Source organism: Lampris incognitus, chromosome 3, assembly GCF_029633865.1.
Source record: "Lampris incognitus isolate fLamInc1 chromosome 3, fLamInc1.hap2, whole genome shotgun sequence".
Taxonomy (NCBI): Eukaryota; Metazoa; Chordata; class Actinopteri; order Lampriformes; family Lampridae; genus Lampris; species Lampris incognitus.
In genome coordinates this window covers 25,662,822-25,675,268 of record NC_079213.1, presented here as the reverse complement: position 1 = coordinate 25,675,268, position 12,447 = coordinate 25,662,822, and the positions used below count along the sequence as shown (strand labels likewise).

At 46.5% G+C, this 12,447-nt stretch overlaps 1 protein-coding gene across 9 annotated transcripts in view; it reads left to right on the top strand.

The window, feature by feature from the left end:
* anks1b (ankyrin repeat and sterile alpha motif domain containing 1B) overlaps positions 1-12,447 on the top strand; it is a 351,867-nt gene that overhangs the window by 182,053 nt on the left and 157,367 nt on the right. For all 9 annotated transcript variants that reach the window (XM_056275653.1, XM_056275649.1, XM_056275648.1 and 6 more), the window contains one exon: positions 497-653. In XM_056275653.1, the coding sequence (XP_056131628.1) occupies positions 497-653 (157 nt within the window). The remainder of the gene's footprint in view (positions 1-496; positions 654-12,447) is intronic.

The following is a 12,447-nucleotide window of genomic DNA, read 5'->3' as shown; positions in this document are numbered from 1 at the left end:
CCGGCTGGGCTCATGCCGCGGCTGGGGTAGCAGTGACCCCATCACCCACCTCTCTCCAGCACTGGAAAGCCACGGCCCGTCTCAAGGGGTTCCCTTTTGTCTGCGGGGGAACCATGTCACGGCACTCGGGTGCCATGCCGGAAGGGAGGGGACTGGGTATGGCAGTGTGTGATGAGCGGGCCCATCTCCCAGATCTCGCCAGCTACCCCTGCCCATAATCCTGCCTCAGGCCCCCCCCCCAGCCCCTTGACCACTTTTTAGCATTTTTCAAAATTATACAGCGGGTGGAGTTAGGCTGTTAGGCTGAGACTTGGAGGAGAAGTTTCACCTTTGATGGCTGTAGAAGGTGCTTTGGGTGTGGCCACTGTCACTTGTTAGGTACACTCTCTCACTTTGTGTCTATCTCTTCCTTCTGTCTATCTCTCTCTTTGTCTGCCCCTCTACCCATCTGTCTCTTGGCCTCTCCCTTCACCTTTCTCTCTGCCTCTCACTGCAGAACTCAAAGCACTCAGCGGAAATTGTCACCTCGCCGTCCCTGGACGTGTTCCTGCCGGAGGATGAGGACAACCCATACGAGTTGGTGACCACCGCCGTTACGCGCAAACCTTGCTCGCTAGACATCGCCCACTGGCCCCACGCCTGCCCTCGCAACGGTAAGACACAAACCTCCACTTGCACCCCGATGGTCAGTTCCAAAATGCCATGCATTTATATTTAGAATGGAAAAAAACCCTCAATATTCCAAACCGCATTTAAGGAAAAAAAAGCAGGTGACCTCATCCTTTGAAAAACGATGGCTATAAATAACAATGACGAGTCACTGGATTACTGCTGATATGAAAGTTTAACTCGCATTTTTGGTGACGGGCTTATATTTTCATATTTGATAACACTGACTAATCAGCTGCAAAACATTTTCACTGTTTTAAGGGAAAACAGCCAAAGTACAGGAATCAAACCGGAGGCTTCCATCATAGAGTTAACAGGTTGTCAATCAATCACAGTTAGTAAGCGATCAAATAACTGGTTCAATAGTCTGCATGTCCGAAACTCAAAACTGAATCATGAGTCAACAGACACCACTTTGTCCAATAATAATTCTAATTAATGCTCAGCTGTCTCCAAGCAATAATTTGCAGTAATGAAAAATGTATTTTCATTCTTGTTCCCTCTTTATCTGCTCTTAATGTCTATTTAATATAGTCTTATAGACCCCCCCCCCCAAAAAAATCCATTTTATACTATTTTTGTGTTTATAAGAATATTGTTATTTCTCTCCCTGAGAAAATTGTTTTTTTTAGTCATGTCATCCCCCACCTGCGGGGGGTGTATCCTAACAAAAATGTCCATTGAATGGGAAACAAGATTTAGAGAAGATGGGTCACTTCCTGCCACTAACTTCAAACTAGCCAATAGCATATCGATGTCCACGTTCTTCTAAAAGTGCTCGGCCGTTACTGGCTCATTACTGGCTCTGTGTTTGGGCCAAGCTCTCTCACAGTGTTCATCTGGTCAATGACAGACAGAGAGAGAGGAAGATAAAGAGGAAGAGTATGAAAAAGGGAGAAACATAAACGGAGAGAGTCAGTAAAGGAGACAAAGTAGGGCGTCCAGATAGCGTAGCAGTCTATTCTGTTGCCTACCAACACGGGGATCGCCAGTTCAAATCCCCATGTTATCTCCGGCTTGATCGGGCGTCCCTACAGACACAATTGGCCGTGTCTGCGGGTGGGAAGCCGGATGTGGGTATGTGTCCTGGTCGCTGCACTAGCGCCTCCTCTGGTCGGTCGGGGCACCTGTTCGGGGGGAATAGCGTGATCCTCCCACGCGCTACATCCCCTGGTGAAACTCCTCACTGTCAGGTGAAACGAAGCGGCTGGCGACTCCGCATGTACCAGAGGAGGAATGTGGTAGTCTGCAGCCCTCTCCGGATCGACAGAGGGTATGGAGCAGTGACCAGGACGGCTCGGAAGAGTGGGGTAATTGGCCGGGTACAATTGGGGTGAAAAAGGGGGAGAAAATCCCCCCCAAAAAAGTAGAGAGAGTGGCTGAGGCTGAGTTTGAGCAGCAACAACTGCCATCCCAACATACTGCAGGTGACTTACAGCTGTGTTGAGCACTTAACAGCCGTTACCATCTTGCCAGAATTGCATTTCCTTTTTTTTTTTCTTTTTGCGGGTCAACTTCTGTGTGTGTGTTTTTTTTTGGTGCACATGCAATTTCTAATGAGTCCTTCATAATCCAAATCCACAGAGAGCCTCCTTTGTTCGTGCATTTGTCTAGTTACTGTATGGTGAGCTAAGCCGCTTTCTTCCCCTCTTACAAAGAGGTGATTTTGAGGAAGACTCCATCTGTCATGTCTAATGGGAAGTATGACCAGCTCTGCCACAGAAAGTCAAGTCTTTCTCAGACCTTATCGATGCGGTCACAGATTCCGTGACAGAGGGGGAAAAAAGGGCAGCGGGGCCTAAACTATTGCTTCGCACCAAAATCTGGAGAAAGCGTATTCTGTCAGTAAAACAATGCTGCGGAACAAGCGAGTGGATCTTCCAACTCCTCCTACTACTGGTGACTAGCCCAAGATGCCTCATGCGTATGCCCAAATAGTGTCCAGTGCGGCATCGCAGCGGTACATTGCAATATGCTAATATGTCTAGTGGTGCAGCGCTGAGTCGCATCCGTGTTGCAGAAGTAGCCCAGATTAGACCGAACACCTGTCAGCTGGATTATGCTACAGGGTGTTTGAAGCAAGCAAAAATGGGTAGAGCAGCGTTAGCCCTTAATTACCCACGTTTTGTAGGAGGATTTTAAGGGATGTTGATGAGCAGGGCTGTGCGTTGTTAATTACACATCATGGAATTTTCCCGTTTTCATTTATTTCTCTTGGCTGTGATTTTTGTGTTGCACACATTTTCATGTATCATGAGGGTGTTGTATTATTCTTTCAAGCAACAGTATATTCTCTACCTCCGTGTCTCTGAGCCATGCAGGCTAGTTGCCAGTGCCAAGGTGGATCTTGCTGAACTTATAAGAGTCATAAATCAAGTCTGACACTCTAAACTCACAATAAAGTAGTCCAGACCAACAAGAGTTGCACAACTAGAGCTAACAACATTTTAATATAATCTATCTTTGTTAGTGTATGTGACCTAGCTTGCATAAAATGAAATGCATCACAAACATTTCCTATTAAAATACATGCATCTCTCTTTATGGAGAGAGGGATTGATAGGCTAGGCTAGAAGGCAATGGAAGGAAATGCTTTGTGTTTTACGGGCTGTTGGTAATGTCTTGTTGCAGAGAATAAGTGAGACAGACGAACAAATGCAGTGAGCGGGGCACGGTCAATGGACTGAAACAAAGAGAGAGAGAGCTAAAAAGCAAGGAGGAAGGGTGAGCGGTTAAAAAGTGAGCATGTGCGTGTGAGAGAGGAGGAGATTGGGACTAGAGATGCCGTTGCTGGGCTCACCGCAGGTCGGCTGAGGTTAACTGAGCTACATGAACGTGAATTCATCACACAGCAGGCGGGAAAATCCTGCAAGATTCCCCACTTTTAGTCCAGTCACATGTCTGGCTAATTGGACACGGCTGTGAGTCAGCCTGTCTGTTTCTGCCTCAGCAGAGAGAGAGAGAGAGAGAGAGAGAGAGAGAGAGAGAGGGAGAGAGGGAGGGAGGTGGAGGAAAAGAGGAAGAAAGTGGAGAGAGAGAGAGACTTGTAAAGTTGGGGATGGGTGGGGGCATTAAGCCTCGCTGGATTCACCTGTCTTGTGATGTTGGTTTGCAGCAGGTCTCAGTCCATTCATTTTAAAGACAACAATCAAAACATGGTGCAACATGGTGGCCCAGTGGTTAGTGCTGTTGCCTAACAGTAAGAAGGTCCTGGGTTCCAACCTCGGGGTTGTCCAGCCTTGAGGGTCATCCCAGGTCGTCCTCTGTGTGGTGTTTGCATGTTCTCCCCGTGTCTGCGGTGGGTTTTCTCTACATGCTCTGGTTTCCCCCACCATCATAAAAGACATGCATGCCAGGGTTCTTGTCTGTGCCCCTGACCGAGGCATGGCAAGACGAACTGGAGTTGGTCCCTGGGTGCTGCACGGCGGCTTCCCACTGCTCCAACTACACAGCTAGGATGGGTTAAATGCAGAGAGGAATTTCCCTCCGGGGATCAATAAAGTATCTCTCAAATCTCAAGTGTTGCAGATTGAGACAGTAAAGTGGCGTTCAAAGTCTCGAACGATCAGGAGGGTGTTATCCAAATCTATCTGCTGAATGTCACACAGCCCACACCCTGCAGAAACACCATGGACCAGTTGTCATTGAACCCCCCCCCCCCCAAATGAATAATTAAATAACTTGATGGTACGGAATTTCAGCTTCTATGATTTTCAGCTCTTTTTTCCCATCTTCTCTCTCTCTCTCTCTCTCTCTCCTACTCCATCTCTTTGCCCCATGGGTTTTCCCTTCTTCTCTCACCCTCCTTTTATCCCCCTTCTCTTATGGTTCTCTGACATCTGCCGCCATGAGATTCACTACAATCTGTTAGACACAGATTTCTCTGCCATCGCTTCAATATTAAAATGAGGTTGTGCGAAGATGAACGTGGGTCCCAACACGCAGACATCATCTATGACAGGGAAATTGAATCGAATTCTCTTGCTTATGATCCGAAGCAGCGTGACAACAGACTCGCAGGCGTAATCCAACTACTTTATGAGTCCCAAGGCGGTCATATCCTTTGTGTTAGGAATGCAGGAGACAGCGAGGTGGGGACAGGCCATCAAACCGAGGTTTGCAGCCACCAGTCACGTATTGAGCGAACAACCAGCTGAGAGCATTGCCAAGTGGTTAGAGTGAAAAAATTCTCTTCTATTGCTATCGACTGACTCCTCCTGAGATAAACACACAAATGGTAGATATACCTCTGCTGACGTGTGGAATGAGAAATTGCAAACCCGTGTGTGTATGTATGTATGTGCACAAAGCTACAACCTTTGCAGTACTTCAGTGTGCTTGAAGGTCTAAAACGCCGGATCGCTTTTTTGTAAGCCTCTTGCTCTACAGTCAGCATAATGGTAGACCCAAATTTTGCAGCTCCCGTCTTTGACTGCGATATGGAAAACTGACTGGGTTTATGTCTCGATGCATGCTCCATAATCCAGGTAAGAAAATCGAAGAAGGTTGAATCAGTTCATGTGGATACAACGCTTATTGACAGATACGTTTCATCACTCAAGTAAGTGACATCTTCAGTCTGAACTGACTGCAGGTATCCCCCCCCCACACCCTTATTAACAATACAGTTGCATAACGACTGAAACCAACAATCAGTTTCATATGCAAATATGGACGTGACCATTAACTAGAGTTTCATGGCCATGTGTACTATTCACAGAGGATTTGGGAATGTTGCAATCACAGCATTGTAAGATGGCGACAGAAAAGTCAGAAAAGTTGAGACGCGTATTTTCCAAACACTGTCTCAGTTGCTTTCAAACCCCAAAACAGGCTGTGCCAGAAATTGGTCCACCCCAAGGATCGGGTCCCCTGGCACAAACAGAGCAATATAGTGTACGCTGTTAAGCGCCAGGAGGATTGCTGTGACTTCAAACAGACGCTGGCCAAGAGGACGGCACAACACAGGAGAGCTAACACATCGGGCCAGGACTCTACAGTCTACACCCATCTACAGGCCAGTGGCCACTCTTTCAAGGATGAGGATGTGCATATCCTTGATGGGGAGGAATGCTGGTTTGAACGGGGAGTCGAAGAGGGAATGACCATCCCTGAACCGAGGGAGCCCTAAGAGTTCATCTGTCACCATCTTACAATGCTGTGATTGCAAACGTTCCTAAATCCTCTGTGAATAGTACACATGGCCATTGTAACTCTAGTTAATGGTCACATCCATATTTGCATATGAAACTGGTCATTGGTTTCGGTCGTTATGCCACTGTTTTGTTTATAACGGTGGGGATACCTGCAGTCAGTTGAGACTGAAGAGGTCACTTAGATGAGTGATGAAATGTATCGGTCAATAACGTTGTATCAAGATGAACCGATTCAACCTTATTTTTTATTTTGGCTGTTTTTCTCCCCAGTTGTACTTGGCCAATTACACCACTCTTCCAAGCCGTCCCGGTCGCTGCTCCACCCCCTCTGCCGATCCAGGGAGGGCTGCAGACTACCACATGCCTCCTCTGATACATGTGGAGTCGCCAGCCCCTTCTTTTCACCTGACAGTGAGGAGTTTCGCCAGGGGGACGTAGCGCGTGGGAGGGTCACACTATTTCCCCCAGTTCCCCCTCCTCCCCGAACAGGCGCTCCGACCGACCAGAGGAGGTGCTAGTGCAGCGACCGGGACACATACCCACATCCAGCTTCCCACCCGCAGACACGGCCAATTGGGCCTGTAGGGACACCCGACCAAGCCGGAGGTAACACGGGGATTTGAACTGACAATCCCCGCGTTGGTAGGCAATGGAATAGACCGCTATGCTACCTGGACGCCCTCACGTGCATTTAAACCACTCTACGATTTCATATTGTTGTATTACTTGAAAACACTGATAATCTGCAAGTAAGCCTCTACTACATGAATACACCGAAATGTCAGATGGCCAAATGAATTTGCAGATCGGGTCCTTAACTTTTCTTACAGGACATCGACATGGTGTTAAAGTTTTGGTAATTTTGCCAAATCATTGGTACAGGCAATGAGTCTTTCTGGCCTGTTCTCTTTGCACATCTCTGGGTGGCTGGGTTGCAGCCTCCAGCTTCTTCAGGGCCGCTGCTCAGTACTGTCCATCAAAAGCGGCTCTCTAATCACTTTTAACTGCTCCCCAAAGACTCTCTTATATACGTTGAGATATTCCTGTGATTTGGGGTATTTGTGCTATTATTTCTCCGTCTTCATTATATTTCTGTTGTTATTTATTTCTATTTTTTTTTTTATTCTATTTTCCCACCTCCGTGTACCTCACCAACCTTAGTCTGTTTGTCTCCCTCCCATGTTTACTATTTTCCCCAACTCCCTCCTGTGGATAAATTGATTTTGACACACCTTGCCTCATTTATCCCCCTTTTAACATGCCCGGGAGGGTAACTGTGTTTAATGGCTGAGATGAGGAACTCCAGGGCTTTGCCATTAAAGGTGTTTAGGTCCGCTGCCTTATTTACAGATGGATGAATGTCAAAGTGAAACTAAACGTGCTTGCACACACACACCCATACACAGAGAAACACACACACACACACACACACACACACACACACACACACACACACACACACACACAATTTTTTGCAGTTTACACATTTTGGTGATGAAGGTTTGCTCTGTATTTATTGTTCAGAGTTTACTCAGTAATGGTTGAAGAAGCAGTAAGAGTATTTGTGCCAGCAAGACAGACAGGTGTGTGTTTGTGTGTGTGTGTGTGTGTGTGTGTGCAGAGGGAGTGTTGTGTTGTAAATGTCAGGTGTCCTGGAGCTTGAGCCAGCCTTATCCCACTGCTGAACGCCCTCATCTAGAGACACTTAACCATACTCATACACCCTGAGGAGCTGGGGCGGGGGGGCTCTAGGGGGGGGGGTAGAGGGTGAGGGAGGGTGAGATGTGATGGCTGCAGCAGTTCAGCGCCTTAATGAAACAGGAATAACCCCTCCCCTCTGACAGACAGATTTACAAGTTTTGCAGTATACAAATGTCGGTGATGATGGTTTGCTCTGTATTTATTGTTCAGTTTACTCAATATTTGGTTGAAGAAGCAGTAAGTGTACTTGTGACCTGATAAAGGCTTATATTAAAATTATTTTCTAACCACACACACACACACACGCACGCACGTTCACACAAACACACACACAAACATAAGGTTTTGACAGGTGTAGAGGGTGAGTTAAAAGTTGTAAAAGCTCATTTTCCTAATGAGTGACATTTCAGTATTTCGAGATTCAATAATTTATTGAATTTATTAATAATTTATTTATAATTAATTTATTCAATAATTTATTGCCATTGATTTGGAATTTATGTTGGTGTGCTCAATGATAATTGTAAACATATAGCCACACAATACATACATGGAGTGTCCACAAAAACACACTGTTATCCTTATAATCCAGTTAATGCAACCATATGTCCCATGCACTCAAAGTGAGAAATTTAAGTGCATGCGCGTAAGGAAACTATACTTGTACAATCAATGACGCATTTAGGATGCAGATTGCTGCAAGGTAAGTGCTATTGTGGAAGTGAGATGTTCTGCTCTTGATACTGCAGAGTCTTTTACCCGAAGGTGGATGATTGAATTGGGTTTTGCCCGGTTGTGAGTAGTCCTTTAAAATTTGTAAATCTTTCTGCTGCATGGGAATCTGGCATAATTCAGAAATGATAGGGAGTTCACAGCCATTTACTTTTGAAGCTGTGTGCGCAACTGTGCAACAGTTTTTTTTTTCCTCATGGGCTGTAGAATTGCTATACCATACAGTTATTGAGTGAGCACACTCTCTGTTAAAGCGAGTGAGCACACTTTCTATTATAGCTCTGTAGAACTGTGCCATTGCAACCCGAGACACTCCAGACTTCCTAAGCTGTCTTAGAAAGAAGAGTCTTCGGTGACCTTTCTTCTGGATGGTTGTGAAGTTGTCTTCTCATTTCAGGGAGGAGGAGATTGTAGTCCCAAGGAATCTGAAATGATCTACTCTCTCTACCACCGGGTTGTTAATGGCTGGTGGTAGTAGCGCTCCCTGATTTTTACAGAAGTCAACCACAAGTTCTTTAGTTTTGTTGATGTTCCATTCCAGATTGTTATTGCTACACCAGTCAACGGGAGAGGAGACCTCCTTTCTATAAGCTGTCTCATCATTACAGGAAACCAGTCCCACCAGTGTTGTATCATCAGCAAACTTGATCATTTTTACAGTGTCAGTGTGTGAAATACAGTCAGTGGCGTATAATGAGTAGACCAGGGGTGAGAGAGCACACCTCTGAGGGACACCTGTGCTAATGGTCAATGAGTTTGAAAATCTATTGTTGAATTTGACAATCTCTGCTCTTCGCAGATGATGTAGTTTTGTTGGCTTCATCAGAACGCAACCTCCAGCGCGCACTGGGGCGGTTTGCAGCTGAGTGTGAAATGGCTGGGATGAGAGTCAGCACCTCCAAGTCTGAGGCCATGGTTCTCTACTGGAAAATGATGGACTGCACCCTCCAGGTTGGGGATGAGTTGTTGCCTCAAATGAAGGAGTTCAAGTATCTCAGGGTCTTGTTCACGAGTGAGGGTAGGATGGAGCGGGAGATTGACAGGCGGATTGGTGCCGCATCAGCAGTAATCAGAATCAGAATTGTACTGGGCTGTTGTGGTGAAGAAGGAGCTGAGCCGGAAGGCAAAGCTCTCAATTTAACAGTCAATCTTTGTTCCAACTCTCACCTATGGTCATGAGCTTTGGGTAGTGACCGAAAGGGTAAGATTGAGGATACAACTGGCTGAAATGAGTTTCCTTCGTAGGGCGTCTGGGCTCAGCCTTAGAGATAGGGTGAGGAGCTCAGACATCTGGAGGGAGCTCGGAGAAGAGCCGCTGCTCCTTTGCATCAAAAGGAGCCAGTTGAGGTGGTTCAGGTATCTGATTAGGATGCCTCCTGGGCGCCTTCCTTTGGAGGTTTACTGGGCATGGCCAACTGGGAGGAGATACTGGGGTAGACCCAGAACTCCCTGGAGGGACTACATGTCCAATCTGGCCTGGGAATGAACGCCTTGGGATCCCCCAGGAGGAGCTGGAGGGCGTTGCTGGGGAGAGGGATGTCTGGAGTGCCCTATGAATGAATTTGACAACCTGTGTTCTGCCCAATAAGAAGTCCAAGACCCTGAGACATAGAGACTGATGAAAACCGAGCTGCAAAACTTTGTTATATAGCCTTGTGGGTATTATTGCATTAAAAGCTGAGCTATATACCCTGTTTTCACTCAGGGCGAGCACACATATGAAAGTCAACATATGGATGCAAACACCCAGCTACAAGCACCCCTCAAAGGCATAAACAGGCATCGTGCATCTCTTTTATATCACACATGCTGTCTCACACACAAATACACACACACACACACACACAAGCATAAGAGCTCCTCACATCTAACATTCATCATCAGAGCTTCATTACTGACAGGCTTATTTACTCAACAGGAAAACACTTAAATCGGTCTATCTATATACACTCACCGGCCACTTTATTAGGTACACCTTGCTAGTACCGGGTTGGACCCCCTTTTGCCTTCAGAACTGCCTTAATCCTTCGTGGCATAGATTAAACAAGGTACTGGAAACATTCCTCAGAGAGTTTGGTCCATATTGACATGATAGCATCACGCAGTTGCTGCAGATTTGTCGGCTGCACATCCATGATGCTAATCTCCCGGTCCACCACATCCCAAAGGTGCTCTATTGGATTGAGATCTGGTGACTGTGGAGGCCATTTGAGTACAGTGAACTCATTGTCATGTTCAAGAAACCAGTCTGAGATGATTCGAGCTTTATGACATGGCGCGTTATCCTGCTGGAAGTAGCCATCAGAAGATGGGAACACTGTGGTCATAAAGGGATGGACATAGTCAGCAACAATACTCAGGTAGGCTGTGGCGTTGACACGATGCTCAGTTGGTACTAAGGGGCCCAAAGTGTGCCAAGAAAATATCCCCCACACCATTACACCACCACCACCAGCCTGAACTGTTGATACAAGGCAGGATGGATCCATGCTTTCATGTTGTTGACGCCAAATTCTGACCCTACCATCCGAATGTTCCAGCAGAAATTGAGAATCATCAGACCAGGCAACGTTTTTCCAGTCTTCTATTGTCCAATTTTGGTGAGCCTGTGCAAATTGTAGCCTCACTTTCCTGTTCTTAGCTGACAGGAGCGGCACCCGGTGTGGTCTTCTGCTGCTGTAGCCCATCTGCCTCAAGGTTCGACGTGTTGTGCGTGCAGAGATGCTCTTCTGCATACCTCAGTTGTAATGAGTGGTTATTTGAGTTACTGTTGCCTTTCTATCAGCTTGAACCAGTCTGGCCATTCTCCTCTGACCTCTGGCATCAACAAGGCATTTTCGCCCACAGATCTGCCGCTCACTGGATATTTTCTCTTTTTCGGACCATTCTCTGTAAACCCTAGAGATGGTTGTGCGTGAAAATCCCAGTAGATCAGCAGTTTCTGAAATACTCAGACCAGCCCGTCTGGCACCAACAACCATGCCACATTCAAAGTCACTTAAATCACCTTTCTTCCCCATTCTGATGCTCGGTTTGAACTGCAGCAGATCGTCTTGACCATGTCTACATGCCTAAATGCATTGAGTTGCTGCCATGTGATTGGCTGATTAGAAATTTGCGTTAACGAGCAGTTGGACAGGTGTGCCTAATAAAGTGGCCGGTGAGTGTATATCCCACTGCTCCCTATCTCTCTCTCATTTATTTTCTTACTCCTATTTATTTATTTCCCCCCCTGTTTTTATACGCCCATCCAGCTCCAGGTTGCATTTCACTGTGTACTCATGCGTGTGTGTTTTGAGCGTGTGTATCTGTTTGGATTGGTGGGCGGTTGTTTCTACCTTCCTGCCCTCCTCCCCCTTCCCCAAACTGCCCAACCCCCACCCCTGCGCACACACAAACACACACACACACACACACACACACACACACACACACACACACACACACACACACACGCTCACATACGCATACATATGGGTGTGGTGATAGTTATAGAGGGCTGTGAAGCTGTCGCTCACCCTGAGCAAGCGATGCTTGTGTGTGTGTGTGTGTGTGTGTGTGTGTGTGTGTGTGTGTGTGTGTGTGTGTGTGTGTGTGTGTGTGTGTGTGTGTGTGTGTGTGTGTGCATGTTCTGAATGAGCCTTCTTAGACCTCTAACTCTGCAGCTGTGAAAGTAACCCTAAGTCATGAAGGAAAAAACAAAAGGCTTGTTTATTACACCTGTTTTTCTGGAACAGCGAAATGTGTGTGTGTGTGTGTGTGTGTGTGTGTGTGTGTGTGTGTGTGTGTGTGTGTGTGTGTGTGTGTGTTTTGTGCATGCGCCCATGCACGTTTGTCCATGTTTCTGTGTGTTTGTGAGGCTGCCATGCAATGTCCATGCAGGTACCTGTATCACCAGCGGCTGCTGGCAGGCTGAGATCCTCCATTCTTCACAGTGTGTGTACATTTGTGTGTGTTTGTGTGTGTTAGTGCATTTCTCTGAGTGCTGCAGACGGGAAGGAGGGAGAAAGTCATAATGAAACAGAGGACAGATGGCTGCAGATCTTAACATGGAAACAGGCACTTTTTGTTTCACTTTCTGGTTCAATTTTGAGAATTTCACTCTGTCTGAAGAAACAAATTAACATGTTGTCTAACTTTTGTCGTGGTAACTGGTTTCAATCTGAGCCTTTTTTTATGGCAGCTTTAC